At 43.4% G+C, this 20238-nt stretch overlaps 1 protein-coding gene across 1 annotated transcript in view; it reads right to left on the bottom strand.

Moving 5' to 3' along the window:
- The window catches only part of LOC138757927 (nuclear factor NF-kappa-B p105 subunit-like), a 79805-nt gene extending 59784 nt beyond the window's left edge, over positions 1–20021 (bottom strand). The window contains exons 1-2 of the mRNA XM_069926074.1: positions 19693–20021; positions 9662–9701 (exon numbers count right to left, since the gene is read on the bottom strand). Of these exons, the coding sequence (XP_069782175.1) occupies positions 9662–9694 (33 nt within the window). The 5' untranslated portion in view covers positions 9695–9701; positions 19693–20021. The remainder of the gene's footprint in view (positions 1–9661; positions 9702–19692) is intronic.
- Positions 20022–20238: the final 217 nt, after the last annotated feature.

The raw sequence follows: 20238 nt of genomic DNA, 5'->3' as shown, positions 1-20238 counted from the left end.
ATTTTTCACACTGTGAACCTTATCAACCAAAATACATACAAACATTTCCCTCTTAAATATACAGAGTGGCATTTTCTCCCCTTTTATTCCTCCCCCCCCCACCTTCCCTCCTCCCTTCCCACCCACCTCCAAAACCAATAAACATTCAACATATACAATACAATAAAACCATTAAACAATGTCATCACACATTGAAAAATAAACAAGAATAATGTGTCATCTACTTTTACACACTGGGTCAGTTCATTTTGTCTTCTTCTCATTCTATCATTTTAGGGGGTGGAGGTCCACGGTAGGCCCTCTCTGTTATGTTCCATGTACGGTTCCCAAATTTGTTCAAATAATGTGACTTTATTTTTTAAATTATATATTATTTTTTCCAATGGAATACATTTATTCATTTCCATGTACCATTGCTGTATTCTCAGGCTCTCTTCCATTTTCCAAGTTGACATTATACATTTTTTGGTACTGCTAAGGGTATCATAATAAATCTTTTTTGTGCTTCATCCAGTTTGAGGCCTAATTCCTTACTTCTTATATTACTTAGAAGGAAGATCTCTGGATTTTTTGGTATGTTTTTTTTGTGATTTTACTTAATATCTGATTTAAATCTTCCCAAAACTTTTTCACATGCCAAAATTGCATGTACTGTTGTTCCCATTTCCTTCTTACAGCGAAAACATCTATCTGATACTGTTGGATCCCATTTTTAAACTTTTGGGGCATGATATATAACCTGTGTAACCAATTATACTGTATCATGTGTAACCTTGTGTTTATTATATTCTTCATAGTTCCAGACATAACTTTTCCCATGTTTCATTTTTTATCTTTATGTTTAAATCCTTTTCCCACTTTTGTTTGGGTTTATAGCTTATTTCATCATTTTCCTTATCTTGCAGCTTGATGTACATGTTCATTATAAATCTTTTAATTATCATTGTGTCTTTAATCACATATTCAAAACTGCTTCCTTCTGGTAATCTCAGTCTGTTTCCCAACTTATCCTTTAAGTAAGCTTTCAGTTGATGATATGCAAATATTGTACCATGAGTTATTCCATATTTGTACTTCAATTGTTCAAATGTTAATAAATTATTTCCCAAAAAACAATTTTCTGTTCTTTTAATTCCTTTTCTCTCCCATTCTCTAAAGGAAAGGTTATCTATTGTAAAAGGGATTAGCTGATTTTGTGTCAATAATAATTTTGGTAATTTGTTTTTTTTTTCCTTTCTAAGTGAATCTTCTTCCATATATTGAGTAAATGATGCAATACTGGTGAGCTTTTATTTCGCACCAGCTTTTCATCCCACTTATAAAGTATATGTTCTGGTACCCTCTCCCCTATTTTAGTCTATCTATCTTAGTCCAGTCTGGTTTTTCCCTTGTCTGATAAAAATCTGATAACTACTTTAATTGTGGTACTCTATAATAATTTTTAAAGTTTGGTAACTGCAAACCATCTTAGTTGTACCTCTCTGTTAATTTATCTAATGCTACCCTCAGTTTCCCTCCTTTCCACAAAAATTTCCTTATTATTCTCTTAGTTCATTAAAGAATTTCTCTGTTAAGGGAATTGGTAATGATTGAAATAAGTATTGTATCCTTGGGAAGACATTCATTTTAATGCAATTTACCCTCCCTATCAACATTAGCAGTAATTCTTTCCAATGTTCTAAGTCTTCCTGCAATATCTTTATTAGTGGCTGATAATTTAATTTGTATAAGCGGCTTCAATTATTATCTAACCTAATACCTAGGTATTGGATTGCTTGTGTTTGCCATTTAAATGGTGATTCTTTTTAAATTCTGTATAATCCGCATTACTCATTGGCATCACCACTTTTATTTGCGTTGATCTTGAACCCCGATATTTCTCCATACTCCTTCAATTTCTTATGTAATTCTTTTATTGATATTTCTGGATTTGTGAAGTATACTATGACATCATCTGCAAATAAACTGATTTTATACTCCTTCTCCTTTATTTTTATCTCTTTTATTTTATTTTCTGTTCTTATCAGTTCTGCCAATGGTTCTATTGCTAAAGTGAACAGTGAGGGAGTTAATGGACATCCCTCCCTAGTTGACCTACTTAATTCAAATTGGTTCGATACATATCCATTTACTGTTACCTTCGCCAATTGTCCATTATGACCACCGCCAGTGGGCTGATAGCGCCTTAAACCATGCATCTTGGTGCCTCACAGTTCGGCGGGCAGCAACCTCCTTTGAAGACGGCAGAGCCCACCTCACTGACAAAAGACGAAGGAGGAAAAACCCAACACCCAACCCCAACCAACCAATTTTCCCTTGCAACCGCTGCAACGGTGTCTGCCTGTCCTGCATCGGACTTGTCAGCCACAAACGAGCCTGCAGCTGACGTGGACATTACCCCTCCATAAATCTTCATCCGCGAAGCCAAGCCAAAGAATGCTTTAATCCAATTAATATATTTTTCTGGTAGATTGAACCTCTGTAATACTTTGAATAAATAATTTCATTCTATCCTGTCAAAGGCTATTTCTGCGTCTAAAGCAATAGCCACTGTTGCATCTTATTTCCTTGAACTTCATAAATTAAATTAATAAATTTACAGACATTATCCGCTGTTTGTCTTTTCTTAATAAATCCAGTTTGATCTTGTTTTACTATTTTTGGTACACAGTTGGCCAATCTGTTTGCTAATAATTTTGCTATTATCTTATAATCTGAATTAAGTTGAGATATTGGTCTATATGATGCTGGTGTTAGTGGATCCTTCCCCGTCTTTGGCATTACTGTAATTATTGCTGTCTTACATGAATCTGGCAAGTTTTGTGTTTCTTCTATCTGGTTCATTACTTCCAGGAGAGGAGGAATTAATAACTCTTTAGCTGTTTTATAGAATTCTATTGGCAATCCATCCTCTCCTGGTGTTTTATTGTTTGGCAGCTTTTTTAATATATCCTGTACTTCCTCTATTTCAAATGGTCTTATCAGTTTGTTTAGTTCCTCTTCTTGCAATTTCGGCAGTGCAATTTTAGCTAAAAACTCTTCTATTTTATCATCTTTCCCTCGTTCTTAGTTTAGTATAATTGTTTATAAAATTCCTTAAAGTTCTCATTAATCTCCATTGGATTATATGTAATTTGTTTGTCCTTTTTCGTTGATGCTAATACAATTGTTTTAGCTTGTTCTGTTTTAAGTTGCCAGGCTAATATTTTGTGTGTTTTTTCTCCTAGTTCATAATACTTTTGCTTTATTTTCATTATGTTCTTCTCTACCTTACAAATTTGTAATGTTTCGTTTTTTTTTTGTCCGCCAATTCTCTTTTTGTTACATCATCCCTTTTTGCTAGTTCCTTTTCTATACTTACTATCTCCCTTTCCAACTGTTCTATTTCCCGATTGTAGTCCTTTTTCAACTTAGTTACACAACTTATTATCTGCCATCTGATGAAGGCTTTCATTGTATCCCATAATATAAATTTGTCTTTCACTGATTCCGTATTTATTTCAAAGTACGTTTTAATTTCGCGTTCAATAAACTCTCTAAATTTCTGTCTTTTAAGTAGCATGGAGTTTAACCTCCATCTATATGTTCTTGGTGGGATGTCCTCCAGTTCTGTTGCTAAGAACAGGGTGAATGATCAGATAGTAATCTAGCTTTATATTCAGTTTTCCTAACTCACCCTTGAATATGGGCTGACAACAAAAACATATCAATCCTTGAGTATGTTTTATGCCTACTTGAATAATATGAATATTCCTTCTCTCTTGGGTGCTGCCTCCTCCATATATCCATAAGTTTCATTTTCTGCATTGATTTAACCATAAATTTGGCCTCTTTATTCTTTTTGCTAGCCCTTTGTCCAGTTTTATCCAACAATGGATCCAAATTAAGGTTAAAATCCCCTTGCGTATCTACAATCTTCATAAAAATATCCTGCATAAACTTTTGATCCTCCTCATTAGGTGCATATATATTGAGCAAATTCCAAAATTCTGAATATATCTGACACTTTATCATTACATACCTCTCTGCTGGATCTATTATTTCCTCCTCTATTTTGATTGGTACATTTTTATTAATTAAAAAAGCTACACCCCAAGCTTTTGAATTATATGATGCTGCCGCTATGTGCCCTACCCAGACTCTCTTTAATTTATTATGTTCCACTTCAGTTAGATGCGTTTTCTGCACAAATGCTATGTCTATTTTTTATTTTTTCAGTAAATTTAATAGCCTCTTTAGTTTAATTTAGTTATGTATTCCATTAATATTTATAGTCATATAGTTCAACATGGCCATCTCATATCCTGTTTACACTTCATTTCCACTTCCTCACCACCACCATCCCCCTTTTCCCCATTTTCATCTGTTTTCCCTTTTTAAACTCAATGTATGACAACACATTTAAAACATAAAATACTTCAACAACTCCCACATCCAATATTCCCTTAGCCCCAATGTCCCCCCCCCCCTCTCTGAGTTGCCCCTTATCCCTTGCTGGGCAACCATGACTCCCCTCTCCATTTGGATTGTGAACCCACTCGCAAACATCAACTGATTTCGCAGTGATGGTTATTCTCTCCCAACCAAACCCCGCCAGAAAATACTTTTTTTATTTTTTTTATTTTACACATATAACAAAGTTCACCCACTATTTTTTCCCCTTACTTCCTTTCTTCCCTTCTTAGTTCTTTACATATACATTATTTTTTACATCTTTATATATATTTTAATCGCCTTTCTTCATTCTTGTTACAACTCTTCATCTCTCCTTCTGTCCTGCAGGCGTTCTGCAAATTCTTGTGCTTCCTCCGGATCCGAGAACAGTCTGTTTTGCACCCCAGGGATAAATATTTTAAGCACAGCTGGATGTCTTAATATAAATTTATAACCTTTTTTCCATAGGATCGATTTTGCTGTATTAAACTCCTTCCTCTTCTTTAAGAGTTCAAAACTCATGTTTGGGTAAAAAATATTTTTTTGACCTTTGTATTCCAATGGTTTATTGTCTTCTCTAATTTTATTCCTTGCCCTCTCCAGTATATTTTCTCTTGTTGTACATCTCAAAAATTTTACTAAAACGCATCTTGGTTTTTGATGTGTCTGTGGTTTCGGAGCTAGTGTTCTGTGTGCCCTTTCTATTTCCATTCCTTCCTGTATTTCTGTCATTCCCAGGACCTTCGGGATCCATCCTTTTATAAATTCCTTCATGTCTGTGCCTTCTTCACCCTCCTTCAAGGCCCACTATTTTTATGTTGTTTTGCCTACTATAATTTTACAACATACCAATTTTCTGAGCTAACAACTCTTGCGACTCGAACTTTTTTATCACTTTCTTCCAATTTTCTTCTTAAGTCGTTTACTTCCATTTCTACAGCCGTTTCTCGTTCTTCCACATTTTCTACTCCTTTCCCTATTTCTCTCATGACCAGTTCTAATCTATTCACTTTTTCTTCTGTTCTTTTCATTTTTCTTTTCATTTCACTAGATTCTAATGACAACCATTCTTTTAATGCTCTCATTTGTTCTTGAAAAAAAAACTTTATCTGTATTCAGTCCATCTGTTTTACCTTCTATTTCTCTGTGCAGATCTTGGTCTTCTTCTTCCTCATCTTCTGTCTCTGTACCTGTGTTTGTGTCTTCTTTTTCTCTTCTTTATATCTGTATCTCTTCTGACTTTCCTGATGAGTTGCTTGTCTCACTTTGCTGGGCTTCTTCTTGCTTGGCTTCTTGCTGTTGGTCCTCTTCTTCTGGGCTACTCATTTGTTGGGCCTCCAGCTGCTGCTCTTCTTTCTTTTCACTCCCTTTCCTGTCGGTTTCCTCTTCTTCAAGCTGAGAGTCCTGGTGTCGGGCATCCCTCAGCTGGTCACGTTGTGTTTGCTCGGTCCTCAGCTGGGCCCCCCTCCCGTTGGTGTTCTCTTTTTCCTAAGTGAGCGCACTGCACATGCGTGACACTTCGTTCATGTGCAGCTGCGCACTTTTGTTTGGCTCTGAGAGCCATTCTTACAGTCCAGTGGTTGGGAGGGTCGCAACTCTGCGGGGTCGTCACCAACCTCGGAGAATGGGATCTCTTCTCCACAACGGCTCCCTGTTTCTTTATGCAGGTAAGGGCTTCTCATTTCTCTTCTGGCATCTTTTCTTTTTTTCCCCATTGTTTTTACTTTTTCCTTCTTTGGTGCCATTTCCTTTCTTTTCTCTACAACTTTATCTTTTATTTGTTATATTTTGTATTTCTTGAACTTTGTATTTTCTTCACTTTATTTCTTCTTTTCTGGAGAGGGCTGGTATTTCCCTACCGGCCACTACTCCATCCTCCTTCATGTGACTCCTCCTCCACTGTATTTATATTTCCAGCTACTTCTATCTCACTTCCACTCTAATCCTTCAATTGTTCCTTGATCTGTCATATTACCTCTGACCAGACATTAGCCTTTGTGTAATTAAATGTTTTTTCTTGAGTTTTGTTTAATATTTAACTTTTTTCAGGAATGTGGGTAATTCCCTTGGATCTTATTTATCAAAATGTATCCTGTGTAATTCGCAAAATCTCTGCCACTGAATCTCCACTTAAATTGGAGGGGGATTCAGCAGGTCAGGCAGCATTCATGCCACCATAAAAGACTAACCTTGAACCTACTCGCCACACCCCGCCCCCATCCTGGATCAACTCTGCCCCCTCATCCTGGACCCACTCCCCTCCCCCCCCAATCCTGGAACCACTCCCTCAAACTGAATGTAAAATTCAGTCACATTATGATCACTGCATCCCAGAGGACCTTCACTCTGAGGTCCTGTCTTGTGGCACAAGCAGCTCTGGTTGACTGCAGTACACGCTGAGAAATTATCCAAAACCCTCCTCATATGTAGCATTTCCCTCCAAATCATCACCCCTTTGAGAAGTTCCCACTAATGCTCATATCATGTGGTTACCGTCAGTGACTTCTCTCCCATCCCTACAATCTTCTTCCCATTATTACTTCTCATCTCCATCCAAAACGATTACATGTCCACCTTTCTTACCTGTGGCCATGTCCTCCTCTGGTTCGCAGTTGGTCAATTCCATTCAGACATGGAGAGTGACCCCAACAGGCCAGGTGAGACACAGAGGAATGAGCCTGATGCTTTCGCCCAGTCACCAATTTCCATGTCAGCAAATATCACTGGTAGAAGAGAGTTGCATTCCCAAACCCACCAGGAATGGGGCTCAGTGCACTTGGCCTGTCAGTGAGCAAGGAGAATCCACGCTGACCTTACATCTCAAGAATTCACACAGGTAGGCAAGCTTCCTTGTCAATTTAGCATGATTGAGGACCACTGGCAAATGGAGCCCCCAGCCCCTGCTGCTTCAGAAAGAGCTCTCCAATTACTTCCCCACTCCTCTCTCCTTCCCTCAAGCCTGCACTTGCTTCCTTAATTTTACATTCCACTTAATGATAACGAGTTTATAGTCATATACATTGTATAATGATGCTCTGCCGGAGTTTCTGTAATGGCAATGCTGCCGCTGGAGCAGACCCAGGAAAGTGGGGAGCGGAGACACCGTGCTGCTCCTACCACCTGGTCCCAATGCCAACAACTCCATACAGACTTCAAGCAGCATGTTAAAGGAGCCGGTGGTGGTGTGTTTTTTTTTTAAATCCTGTAATAACGGAGGTCTGTGCCCAAGATAGTGATGCCTTTTGCTGGGCAGCATACCATGAAGGGTTGCAGACTCCAGAGGGGCAGCGCACTGACACAGGGCATTAGAAACAGGGAGAATCATCCCCCATTGAGGAGTAGATGACCCTACAGGAAGGTAAACAAGGCAACGGATGAGCGAGGGGCTCATCAGCTGAAGGACCCACACAGGCAGCGGGCTGCTGGTGACTGGCTTATGGGAATCAGGTATTGGAACCGGGATTCGAGAGGGAGCTAAGGGAAAGTGGGCTCTCGAAGGGCTTCGGGCACTGAATATTTCCTGATTGTATCGGAGATCTGGATCTAGTGTTCGGGTTGCAGATGGTTTAACCAAAGTGTATGCCAGATGCACAGGTTGCAGGAGCACTGGAGGAAAATTCAAAGATACTGTGTCTCTGAAGGAGCTTTTTCTTATATTAGGGGCAGTCAAAAGTTTAACTATATCACTTGGATTATACTTTTAATATTTTGTTAGATTACAATAAAAACAACCTTTGACCTTGAACCCAATGTACAGATGCAGCCGAATAGGTACTTTATTAAAACTTACGTACTCCAGAGTCGTCGTCAGAACAAGAGAACAAGTCTAATTAGGGACATTAGGGTAACTGTGGGGTGGCGGGGGGGGGGGTGGGGGCGTATGGTGGAGAATAAACTGATGTTCAAAGACTCACTCAGCAGGTGGGGGGTGAGGCAGGTGTCACCTGCCATGAACCTCATCCGTGCGCTGCTGTCAACCTTCCTCTTCCCTCCAACATAACAGACAAACGTGCATGCTTATATTGTGTGGACGCTAGTGACACTTGTGCTGTGAGTGGGGGAGGGGCACAATAACTCATTTGGGGGACAATGCCCGCAAATGCCATTCCTTGGCGTTGCCTGTGGCGTATTTTGAGCAGTTTTGGGCTCCCTAACTAAGGTGTTGAAGAAGGTGTTGGTATGGGAGTGGGTCCAAAGAAAGTTCACGAGAATGATCCCTGGAATGAAAGGGTTAACATGAAGAATGTTTGATGGCTCTGGGTCTGGACTTGCATAGAAGAATGAGGCTCGATTACATTGAAACCAATTGAATACTGAAAAGCCTGGATAGGGTGTATGTGGAGAGGATGAGGGCACACCCTCAGAATACAGAACTGTCCCTTTAGAACAGAGATGAGAAGGAATTTCTTTAACCAGAGGGTGGTGAATTTCTGGAAGTTTTTACAGCGAATGGTTGTGAAGGCCAAGTAATTGGGGATATTTAAGAAAGAGGTAGATACATTCTAGATTAGGAAGGAAATTGAGGGTTATGGGAAGAAGGCAGAGAATGGGGCTGATAAGGAAAGTAAATCAGCCATGATGGAATGGTTGGAAAGGCTCGTTGGGAAGAACAGCCTCATGCCTTTCCTAAAACAGCCATTTTAAACAGGAGCCACAATACATTTAAAGGGTGGGGGGAGTGGTTACAGACTGAAATCATAAAACATCTTTTATGTAGTCGGTAAGAGAGAAGTATGGAAGAAACCAACTAAGCAACTGCTTCACAGGGAAGGGGGCCCATAAACTTTAAGCAATATCCTAAGTGGGCCATGTCTAAAACTAAGTTGAGAATGGCTGGTCTAAAAGACTACAATATGATACATTTAAATGGAATTAAAAAGAGACAATGAACACAAAAGGCAAGTAGATAATAAATATTTTGAACATCAGGCAGCGTCCCAAGATCAGGCAGCCCCTCTCTGCGGAGAAATAAGCCACCTTTTCCTCTGGTTGCTTTGCCCATCCATGACACTCCTTTACTCTGGATGTCCACCCTCGGTTTAACTATGTCTGCGAGAAATGATGGCGATGGAACTCCAGAAACGTATTTAATTCTAAAATCTCATTGCTTGTAAAGATCCATTAAAGATTAATAATTTGACTGGAGGACGGAAAATGATTTAAAGGCTAGTTCATCCCCTTGATACGATTAGATAATTTTTAGAACATTTGGATCTTTGCTACTTACAGTGGTCATGCGATAGTTAGCCTCTTCTGCCATTATCAGCCTGAAAAAGCAAAATAAATCACCGTTACCACAAAATAAATGATTTATCAAGACTACGACAGCACCTGTACAATGTCAATACAAGGACAGGTGAGGATTTAAAGACAAAAATCAGCTCTCTTCAAGGGATTGGCAGAGGAAAGGGTAAAGAACGTCAAATTCCTGGATATGAACATCTCTGAAAGCTATCCTTGACATTCCATGTCAATGCAATCATGAAGGAGACTCAGCAGCAGCTATATTTTGCTGGGAGTTTGAAATCTGGTACATCACCAAAATCTCCTGCAAATTTTTATGTGGCGAGCATTCAGACTGGATGCATCACTATCTGTTATCTACTAATGCACCGACTACTAATGCACTATCTACTAATGCACAGACAAGAAAAGGCTACAGAGAGTTGTGAACTAGGCCAGCGCCATTGTGACCATTTGTCTTCCCTCCATTAAAGACATATGCATGAGGTGGTGTCTCAAGAAAGCAGCCTCTGTTCTGGGACCCCTACTCTTTCTGATTTTTATAAATGGACCTGGATAAAGAGAAGGAAGGATGGGTCAGTAATTTTTGCAGATGATACAAAGATTGGAAGAGTTATGGTTGGAGCTGAAGGTAGTCGAAGGTTACAAGAGGATATAGACAGGATGCAGAGTTGGGTGGAGAAGTGGCAGATGGAGATCAATCTGTATAGGTGTGAGGTGATGCATTTTGAAAGGATAAACCAAAAGGCTGAATACAGGGTTAATGGTTGGTTACTTAAGAGTGTGGATGAACAGTAGGACTCTGGGGTCCAAATCCATACATCTCTCAAGGTCTTTGCAGAGATTGATAGGATAGTTAAGAAGGCCTATGGGATGCTGGGATTCATAAATGGGGGATTGAGTTCAAGAGTAGAGAGGTCATGTTGCAACTCTAAATGTGGTCTTACCAGAGATTTGTAGAGAATTGTGTTCAGTTCTGGTCACCTCATTATAGGAAGGATATGGAAGCTATGGAGAGAGTGCAGAGGGAGATTTACCAGGATGTTATCTGGATTGGAAAATAAGTCTTATGAGGCAAGGTTAGCAGAGCTGGGACTTTTCTCTTTGGAATGTAAAAGAATGAGAGGAGACTTATGGAGGTCTACAAGATTATGAGAGCATAGATAGCCAGTGTCTGTTTCCCTGAGCAGGAATAGCAAACACCAGAGGACATCTGTCCAAAGTGAAGGGAGGGAAGTTTAAGGGAGACATCAGGGGTAAACTTTTTTATATATATAAAAATAAATGCAGAGAGTTGTGGGTGCCTGGAATGCCTTGCCAGGGATGGTGGTGGAGGTTAAAATATTAGGGGCATTTAAGAGACTCTTAGACAAGCACATGGATAGAAGAAAAATAGAAGATAGAGAGGGTTTAGTACTTTTTTCCCAGGAATATATGGGTTGGCACAACATCGAGGACTGAAGGGCCTGTACTGTGCTGTAGTGTTCTATCCTCAAGGTCCCTCACCACCCAGGCCATGTCCTCTTCACACTGCTACCATCAGGAGGTACATGAGCATGAAGAACACCCAACAGTACAAAAACAGCTTCTTCTCCTCTGCCATCAGATTTCTGAATGGACAATGAACCACATGCTATCACACTATTTTTCCCTCTTCTTTTGCACTAATTTATTTTTAAATAGTGTATTTACATAAATTCAATTTATTGAAAAATTTTTTTTACAACTGTAATACACAATCTTTTCTTTCTTTGGCTTGGCTTCGCGGACGAAGATTTATGGAGGGGGTAAATGTCCATGTCAGTTGCAGGCTTGTTTGTGGCTGACAAGTCCGATGCGGGACAGGCAGACACGGTTGCAGGGGAAAATTGGTTGGTTGGGGTTGGGTGTTGGGTTTTTCCTCCTTTGTCTTTTGTCAGTGAGGTGGGCTCTGCGGTCTTCTTCAAAGAAGGTTGCTGCGCGCCGAACTGTGAGGCGCCAAGATGTACGGTTTGAGGCGATATCAGCCCACTGGCAGTGGTCAATGTGGCAGGCACCAAGAGATTTCTTTAGGCAGTCCTTGTACCTCTTCTTTGGTGCACCTCTGTCACGGTGGCCAGTGGAGAACTCGCCATATAACACGATCTTGGGAAGGCGATGGTCCTCCATTCTGGAGACGTGACCCACCCAGCGCAGCTGGATCTTCAGCAGCGTGGACTCGATGCTGTCAGCCTCTGCCATCTCGAGTACTTCGATGATAGGGATGAAGGCACTCCAATGAATGTTGAGGATGGAGCGGAGACAACGCTGGTGGAAGCGTTCTAGGAGCCGTAGGTGATGCCGGTAGAGGACCCATGATTCGGAGCCGAACAGGAGTGTGGGTATGACAACGGCTCTGTATACGCTTATCTTTGTGGGGTTTTTCAGTTGGTTGTTTTTCCAGACTCTTTTGTGTAGTCTTATAAAGGCGCTATTTGCCTTGGCGAGTCTGTTGTCTATCTCGTTGTCGATCCTTGCATCTGATGAAATGGTGCAGCCGAGATAGGTAAACTGGTTGATCGTTTTGAGTTTTGTGTGCCCGATGGAGATGTGGGGGCGCTGGTAGTCATGGTGGGGAGCTGGCTGATGGAGGACCTCAGTTTTCTTCAGGCTGACTTCCAGGCCAAACATTTTGGCAGTTTCCGCAAAACAGGACAACAAGCGCTGAAGAGCTGGCTCTGAATGGGCAGCTAAAGCGGCATCGTCTGCAAAGAGTAGTTCACAGACAAGTTTCTCTTGTGTCTTGGTGTGAGCTTGCAGGTGCCTCAGATTGAAGAGACTCCCATCCGTGCGGTACCGGATGTAAACAGCGTCTTCCACATCTCCATCGGGCACACAAAACTCAAAACGGTCAACCAGTTTACTTATCTCGGCTGCACCATTTCATCACATGCAAGGATCGACAACGAGATAGACAACAGACTCGCCAAGGCAAATAGCGCCTTTGGAAGACTACACAAAAGAGTCTGGAAAAACAACCAACTGAAAAACCTCACAAAGATAAGCGTATACAGAGCCGTTGTCATACCCACACTCCTGTTCGGCTCCAAATCATGGGTCCTCTACCGGCATCACCTACGGCTCCTAGAACGCTTCCACCAGCGTTGTCTCCGCTCCATCCTCAACATTCATTGGAGTGCCTTCATCCCTATCATCGAAGTACTCGAGATGGCAGAGGCAAAACAACAAATTCCGTGATATACATTAATGTCCACAAACCGGATTCCGATTTGGAATCTGATCTCTCATAGAGCCAGGCTGACCAACTGCAAGAAAAATTAGTGTCCATTTACTGCATTGCTCGAGTGCCTTTTGCCACCTCAGGACATCGCAAGGATGTTTCAACCAATTAAATTCTTCTGGCTTGATCATAGCTGTAACATAGGATCTGCAGTAGACTGCACGCAGCAAGACCCCACCAGTGGCAGTCAGTGACCTGATCAGAGCAGACTTTTGTGCCATGACAGAGACCTGCACACAGGCCAGGAAGGGTTAATGTCTCTGGAGGAGCCGAGCCTGGCAGGCAACCTACCCTCAATATCAGCTGTGGTGCTCAGATCAACTGGAGGATCACCATTCTCTTTCAACCACAGAATGCCCAGTAGCATTCATATTTACTGTAATGAAATGCTTTAAGAGGTTGGTTCATGGCCAGAATTAACCTGTACCCAGACCTGGACCTACCGCAATTCACCTACCACTATAATCATGCTATAATCATTCCATAAAAGATGCAGTCTCATGGCTCTCCACTCAGCCCTGGATCACCTGGACAACAGCAATACTGCTGCTTTTCTTCATTTGCAGCTCAGGTTTCAACACCATCATCCCCTCACTACTGGTCATCAAGTTTCAAACCTGAGCCTCTGTACCTCCCTCCACAACTAGATCCTCGACTTCCTCATCAAAAGACCAGTCAGTGCGGATCGGGAACAACATTTCTTCACTGAAAATCAGTACAGGTGCACCTCAAGGATGGGTGCTTAGCTCATTGATTCACTCTCTCTACATCCATACTGTGTGGCAAAGCACAATTCAAATGCCATCAACAAATTTGCCAATGACACCAAGGTTGTCAGCAAAATCATAGAGGGCAATGAGGAAGCGTACAGGAGGGAGATAGATCTGCTAGTTAAGTGGTGTCACACAACAACCTTGCACTCAACGTTAGCAAAACCAAGGAACTGATTGTGGACTTCTGGAAAGGGAAACCAGGAGAACACTAACATGTCCACAATGAGGGGTCAGCAATCAAAAGGGTAAAGAGGTAAAGATATATGTGATCCCACCACCAGACATAAATTAATTCCCCTCTCCACCTTCTGCAAGGACTGCTTTCTCTGTGACTCCCTCATCCACTTCTCCCTCCCAACCAATCGCCCCCTACCCCGTGACTACAGGAGATACTTCACTTGCAACCAGAACTCCTCCCTCACCACCATTCATAGCCCAAAAAGTCCTTCCAAGTGAAGCAACATTTTACTTGTGGATCTTCAGGGGTCGTCTACTGCATCTGGTGCTCCTGTTGTGGTCTCTTCTATATCGGGGAAACTGGGCACAGACTGGGAGATCATTTCATTGAGCAACTTGGCTCTATCTGCTGCAATAGCATAGATCTCCCAGTGGCCACCCATTTCAATTAACTGTCCCTTTGCCTTGCAGACATGTCTGTCCATGGTCTCATGCACTGCCAGATGGAGACCACTGTAAATTGGAGGAACAATACCTCATCTTCCATCTGGGCACCCTTCAACCAGATGGCATCAACATAAACTTCTCTGGTTTCCATTAGAAACCATCCACCCCCTCCCCCCATTTTCTACCGCCTGTCTCCTTTCTCTAGCTTTCTCTCTCTATTCCCTTTTCCCTCTTTCTCCTTTCAGAGAGCAATAAACAATTCATCTTTCCTCTTATCATATCCAATTAACAGATTTTGCCTGTTGGTCTGCACTCGACCCTTTCCCCTTTTCCCCCATTTTTAACCCGAGTTTTTATCATATGAGAATGTAAATTTTAAAATGTTGTCTGAAAGAAGCTGGCTGTATTCCGTTAATTTTTAAAAAAATTATATTTAGACATACACCACAGCAGCAGGCCTTTTCAGTCCACAAGCCCATGTCGACCATTTACGTCCAATTAAATCCTAAGTAAGTTTTGAACAGTGGGAAGAAACTGGAGCCCCCAGAGAATACCCACACAGACACGGGGAGAACGTACAATCTCCTTACAGACTGTGCTGGATTTGAACCCTGGTCGCAAACACTGGTGCTGTAAAGGCATGGCAGCACGGTTAGCACAATGCCTTTACGATGCTAGTGATTGGGATTGGAATCTGCGCTGTCTGTAAGGAGTTTTTACATTCTCTCCATGCCTCCGGGGCTTTCCCCGGGAGCTCTGGCTTCGTCCCACCATTTGAAACACAACAGGAGTGTAGGTTAATTGGGCGGCACAGACTTGTGGGTCAAAAGGCCTGTATGTTTAAATTAAATTTTCAAAAAATTAAAACCATGCTCTCCTTTCTTGTTATCAGCTGAAGCTGGTAAGAACCTCCTTATTTGATTAGGTAGTAAAAGACTATAACTATTGGGTAAGGGACATGACTCTTATTAACAAATTAAGAGAATTCTAAAGAAAATGTACTGATATGAAGCAGTATATTCAAATGTTCTAGAAACCCAGGGGTCTGATGGTATAATACATGACTTGTCAGCCACGAGGCAGCCGCTCATGGCCGTGCTTCTTACCGTAAAGGAGTTCTAACGTTTTGCAAAGTGATTAAAAATCTACTTATGCAGCTGTAGTTGTTTGTTTTCAAACAAGCAAAGGTCCACTTTAACACAGACACCTGCCTTGAAGAAAGGCTCAAGCCCAAAATGTTGATAATATATCTTTACCTCCTATGAATGCAGCATCTCTGTGCTTTGACTATAATCATAGCATCTGCAGACTTTCATTTCATTAAAGAACTTTAAGTTCCAAGGTGTCAACATCTCTAAAGATCTACTCTGGGGACTTCATGTTGATGTAATCATGAAGAAGGCTTGCCAGCAGCTATATTTTGTTAGAAGTTTTGAGAAGTGTACCATGGAGAGCAATTCTGACTGGTTGCATCACTGTCTGACACAAAGGTGCCAATGCACAGGACAGGAAAAGACTACAGAGTTATAAACTCAGCCAGCAACATCGTGGTCATTAGTCTTCACTCCATTAAAGACATCTACAAGAGGTGGTATCTCAAGAAGGCAGCCTCTATTCTTAAGGACCCTCACTGCCTAGCCTATGCCCTCTTCTCACTGCTACCATCAAGAAGGATGTACAGGACTCTGAAGATGAATACTCAACAGTTCAAAAACAGTTTCTTCCGTTCCACTATCAGATTTCTGAATACAATGAACCACAGACACTGTTTTTCTATTCTTTTGCACTAATTTGTTTATTTTTTTTTTTAAATAGTATATTTACAGAAATGTAATTTAGAGCAATCTTTGCACCATAATAATGCTGCTTCAAAACAACAAATTTAATGACACGTTCATGACAATAAATTCTGATTCATCCTACAGCCTCGGGAAGTCTCCTTCACAGCTCACTTTGCCATCCATCTGCATACTTAGATATTACATTAAATTCCTACACCAAGATCATTAATATTCTACTGAATTCTTGGGGGTCTGTATCCATAGGACACTCAATGCCGCTGAACATGAGCATGCCGGAGAAACTCAGCAGATTACACAACATCTCTGGGAATGTAAAGGATAACCAGCGTTTTGGGCCTGGGCCAGGATGTTGCCCCCACAGGGATACACAACAGACACATTCACCAACACCCCTGTGGACAGATGAGGCCAGGATTGACCTCATACTATGAGACTTCGCAGTGCTGAGGTTGGTGTTGGGGTTTTTAACCTAAACACCACGGTGCCACAGCCTGTGGTGGGACTGTCCTGCTGGGGCACAGTATGAAAATAGGGACATGTTAGAGCATGGGACTGATCCAATCCCTTAATTATGACAGGGACCAACTGCTGCTCATTGAGCTGTGGAACAGCTCTCACAGTCATGTTTTGTGTGGAAACAGACCTTCAGTCCATCTTGTGCATGCCCACCAAGTTGTTATCCAAGCAAGTCCTGGACTGGTCTGGGTCAGCATAGACATACAACCCCTGTGGGTGTGAGTAGGCTAGGACTGCACATGTGAGCCATGCTTGTCTGGGTCAGCGAGGTGGTCTGCTCTGCAACAGGTCAGCACAGTCACCCCTTGAGGACTGCAGTGAAGGAGTTTGGTTTGAGAGCATGGAGACACTCATCACTCAAAACAAGCTGGCCTTAAATCCACCAGCTGCTGAAGTTACAGGAGACACCAGATGTAGGAATGTGTAGATAAACATGATATGCTGAAGCGTTCCGGCCAATAACGTTGAGCACTCTCCTTTCCCACTGATGCTCCAGAATCCCTCCCTTCAGGAGCTGCAGTGCTGGGTTTGGTACTGACATCACTAGATCATTAGTATGGGCCTGTTGGCAAGCAAACAAGTGATTGAACCCTGTCCCATCACCGTATCCAGTTACAAGATCAGAACAGGAGGTTAGTCTGCCCTCCAGCCTGCATCCGCTTTCTGATCGTGTTCCCAACTCCACATTCCCACCTGCTCCCACAGAGCCAACACTCATGCCTTGGCAGAGTGCACACAGTCTCTCTGCCAACAGAGTAATCCCATCTCGTATCAAACAAGTCCTGATTCTGAATGGACCCCCCTTCCACCGTCAGCAGAAGTACCCAGAGTCTCATTGCTGATTAAGGTCACCTTTCAATCTTCCAATCCTCAATAAGCCTGTTAATCCTTTGCCTTCCTGCCAGCCACCCAGCCAGTGGACCTTCTCCACCAGAAAGGTCAACATGTTTTTGAAGGACCTTTTCATGGCCCCAACATAGTAATGTCATTGTGAAGAAAGCATGTCAGGGCCTCAACTTCCTCAGAAGTTTGTGGAGAGGTCTAGAGGGTTATGGAATGAGAGCTTGTCAGTGGGACTAGCTAGTTTCATTGGTCAACACAGACCAGAATGGCCAGTTTTCTGTGCTGTAATGTTCTATGGTTCTAACTGAGATTCAGTACAACATCAGAAACCCTGGAAAATTTCTACAGATGTGTCATGGAAAGTGTGCTGACCGACTGCACCACGGCTTGGTATGGGGGGGGGGGAGGGGTACCAATACCTGTGAGTGGTAAGCCATGCAAAAGGTAATGGACACAGCCCAGTACATCACAGGCAAAACTCTCCCAATTGTTGAGAACTTCTACAGGAATGCAATGGAGAGCAGCAGCAATCAAGGTTCTACACCACCCAGGACATACTCTGTTCTCACTGTTGCTGTCAGGAAAGAGGAATAGGCACTCCTACCACCAGCTCCACCATCACACTCCTAAACAACAAATTCAATCAGTCACTCATTTAAGGATCCTTACTTTGCACATAATTTATTATTGAATACTTGTTTTCTGCATTGCAGTTTGTTTGCACTTTTTGTTTTAATTTCTCTCTTTTGTAAATATATATTTTCTTGAGTACAGTATTTTTGCATCACTGATAGAGAAATTCTGTCTGACCCGCAGGAAAAAGAATCTCAGGGTTGCACGTGATGTCATGCATGCACTCTGACAATAAATCTGAAATTTGAATTTTGTGACAGCAGACGCCAGACCCCTGACCAGACACTTAATCGTCCCATCATGGAAGTGCCTGGAAATAACGAAGCTGCTGAATCCTTCTCACCCAATCTAATGACAAGACCAATGTCAACTTGGCAGGTTAAGTCTGACCCGTCTCCTGGAGACACTCACACAATGTACTAAGTAATCACAAAAATCTGTAGACACCGTTGATGAAATAAAAACACAAATTGGTGGAGAAGCTCAACCCTGAAATGCCGGTTCTGTATCTTTACCTTTGCTACATGAAGGACATGGTTTGACCTGCTGAACTTCTCCAGCATTTTGTGTTTTTACACAAAATGTACATTAGCTCTGAGCTTCTGCCACCATTCCTCAACTTCAGCCAATTGATGATGTATTGGGAATGCATGTTGGAATGTAGTCAACATAACTTCCAGCAAACAAGGAATTGGTGGAGGGATGTGATATTCCCATGGATAGAAATGGTTGGTCATGCTGGGGGTTGGGACCCATGGATGATTCTGAGCAGTTCAATCTCTCCACCACCCCACCATTTCCACCATCCACAGCTTCTGCATCCCTCCAAGTGCAGCATAGATGAGACCTCCTCTAATGGGCTAGCAAAGGTCTCACGTAGAGGAACCACCTTCACCCAGAAATGTCTGCAGCATTCACACCTGGCTTCCCAGGAACCGGAGGCTCCCAGTAACAAACCCACCCCCTCCAGCTCCAGTCACCTTCCCTCCGACTCCCTCCTCCACGGGTCCAACCCTCGGCGCCCCTCCCCCAGTGGGTTCAACCCCCCTCACCCGAAGGTACAAACCACCCTGCCCCCTCCCAAGTGGGTCCAAAACCCGCTACCCAGCGGGTCCAACTCCCTCGATCCCTTTCCCTTCCAGGTCCTTTCCCTTCCAGGTCCTTTCCCTTCCAGGTCCTTTCACCTCCAGGTCCCCCCCCCCCCGTCCCCCCCCCACCGGGGCCAACCTCAACACCCCTTTCCCCACCGGGTCCAACCTAACCTCCTCCCCCCCGCGATCCGGCAGCGGGACGCCGGCCGGGTCCCTGCGTCCGGGTTGGGAGACTTTAACCCCTCCATTCACCGTGAGTCTCCAGTGTTAATGACACACACCGGCGGTTCACACGGGATGGCGGCACCCCCATTCCCCCCTCCCCCCGCCCGGTCCGGTCCCCGGGCCCCATCCCTCCCTCGATCCTCGGGAGCCCCCTTCACGGTCCCCAGGTCCCATCCCCCGGACACCGGTCCCTCGATCGCGTCCAGCGTCCCCCTTCCCTCGCTCCCCGGGCTCGCTGCCCCACTCACCGCGGGCTCTCCAGCGCTCGGAGACGAGATGGACGGGCAGCCGCTGCTCAGCGCTCCATGCGCGGCCGTTCAACACTTCCTCCCTTTCTGGAAATTCCCCGCCCTCGCCGGCGCACTGGGCACGCCCCCAGGGCAGGAAACGCGGCCTGGACTCGGCTCCTGGCCCCTCCCCGGGAGGCAAATGAAGATGGGAGGGAGGATAGAGCGAAGTGGGTGAAGGAAGGAGGGTGGTGGTGTAGCAGGGGCTTGGAGGGGGAAGGGGATAGAGATGGGAACTGGTGCGGGTGGAGGCTCGAGGGCGGAAGAAGGGGAGAGGGGTGGGGAGGGTGGATGAGGAAAGAGCTGGCAGAAGTATGGAGGTGGAACGGAGTGGAGTGAAGGGTTGGGACAAAGGAGACGGGGATAAAGGGAGAGGGAGCAGAGGAAAGGCAGGGGAGATGCAGGAGAGGGAATGGGTAAATGGGAGCAAGTTCTGGGAGAGAAGGGAAAGGGTTGGAAGGGAGGAGGAGAGGAGTGGGAAGGGGAGGGCGATAGAAGTGGGGAAAG

The sequence above is a fragment of the Narcine bancroftii genome, chromosome 3 (genome assembly GCF_036971445.1).
Source record: "Narcine bancroftii isolate sNarBan1 chromosome 3, sNarBan1.hap1, whole genome shotgun sequence".
Taxonomy (NCBI): domain Eukaryota; kingdom Metazoa; phylum Chordata; class Chondrichthyes; order Torpediniformes; family Narcinidae; genus Narcine; species Narcine bancroftii.
The sequence above is the reverse complement of the archived record's forward strand: the minus strand, read 5'-3'. Positions and strand labels throughout refer to the sequence as shown.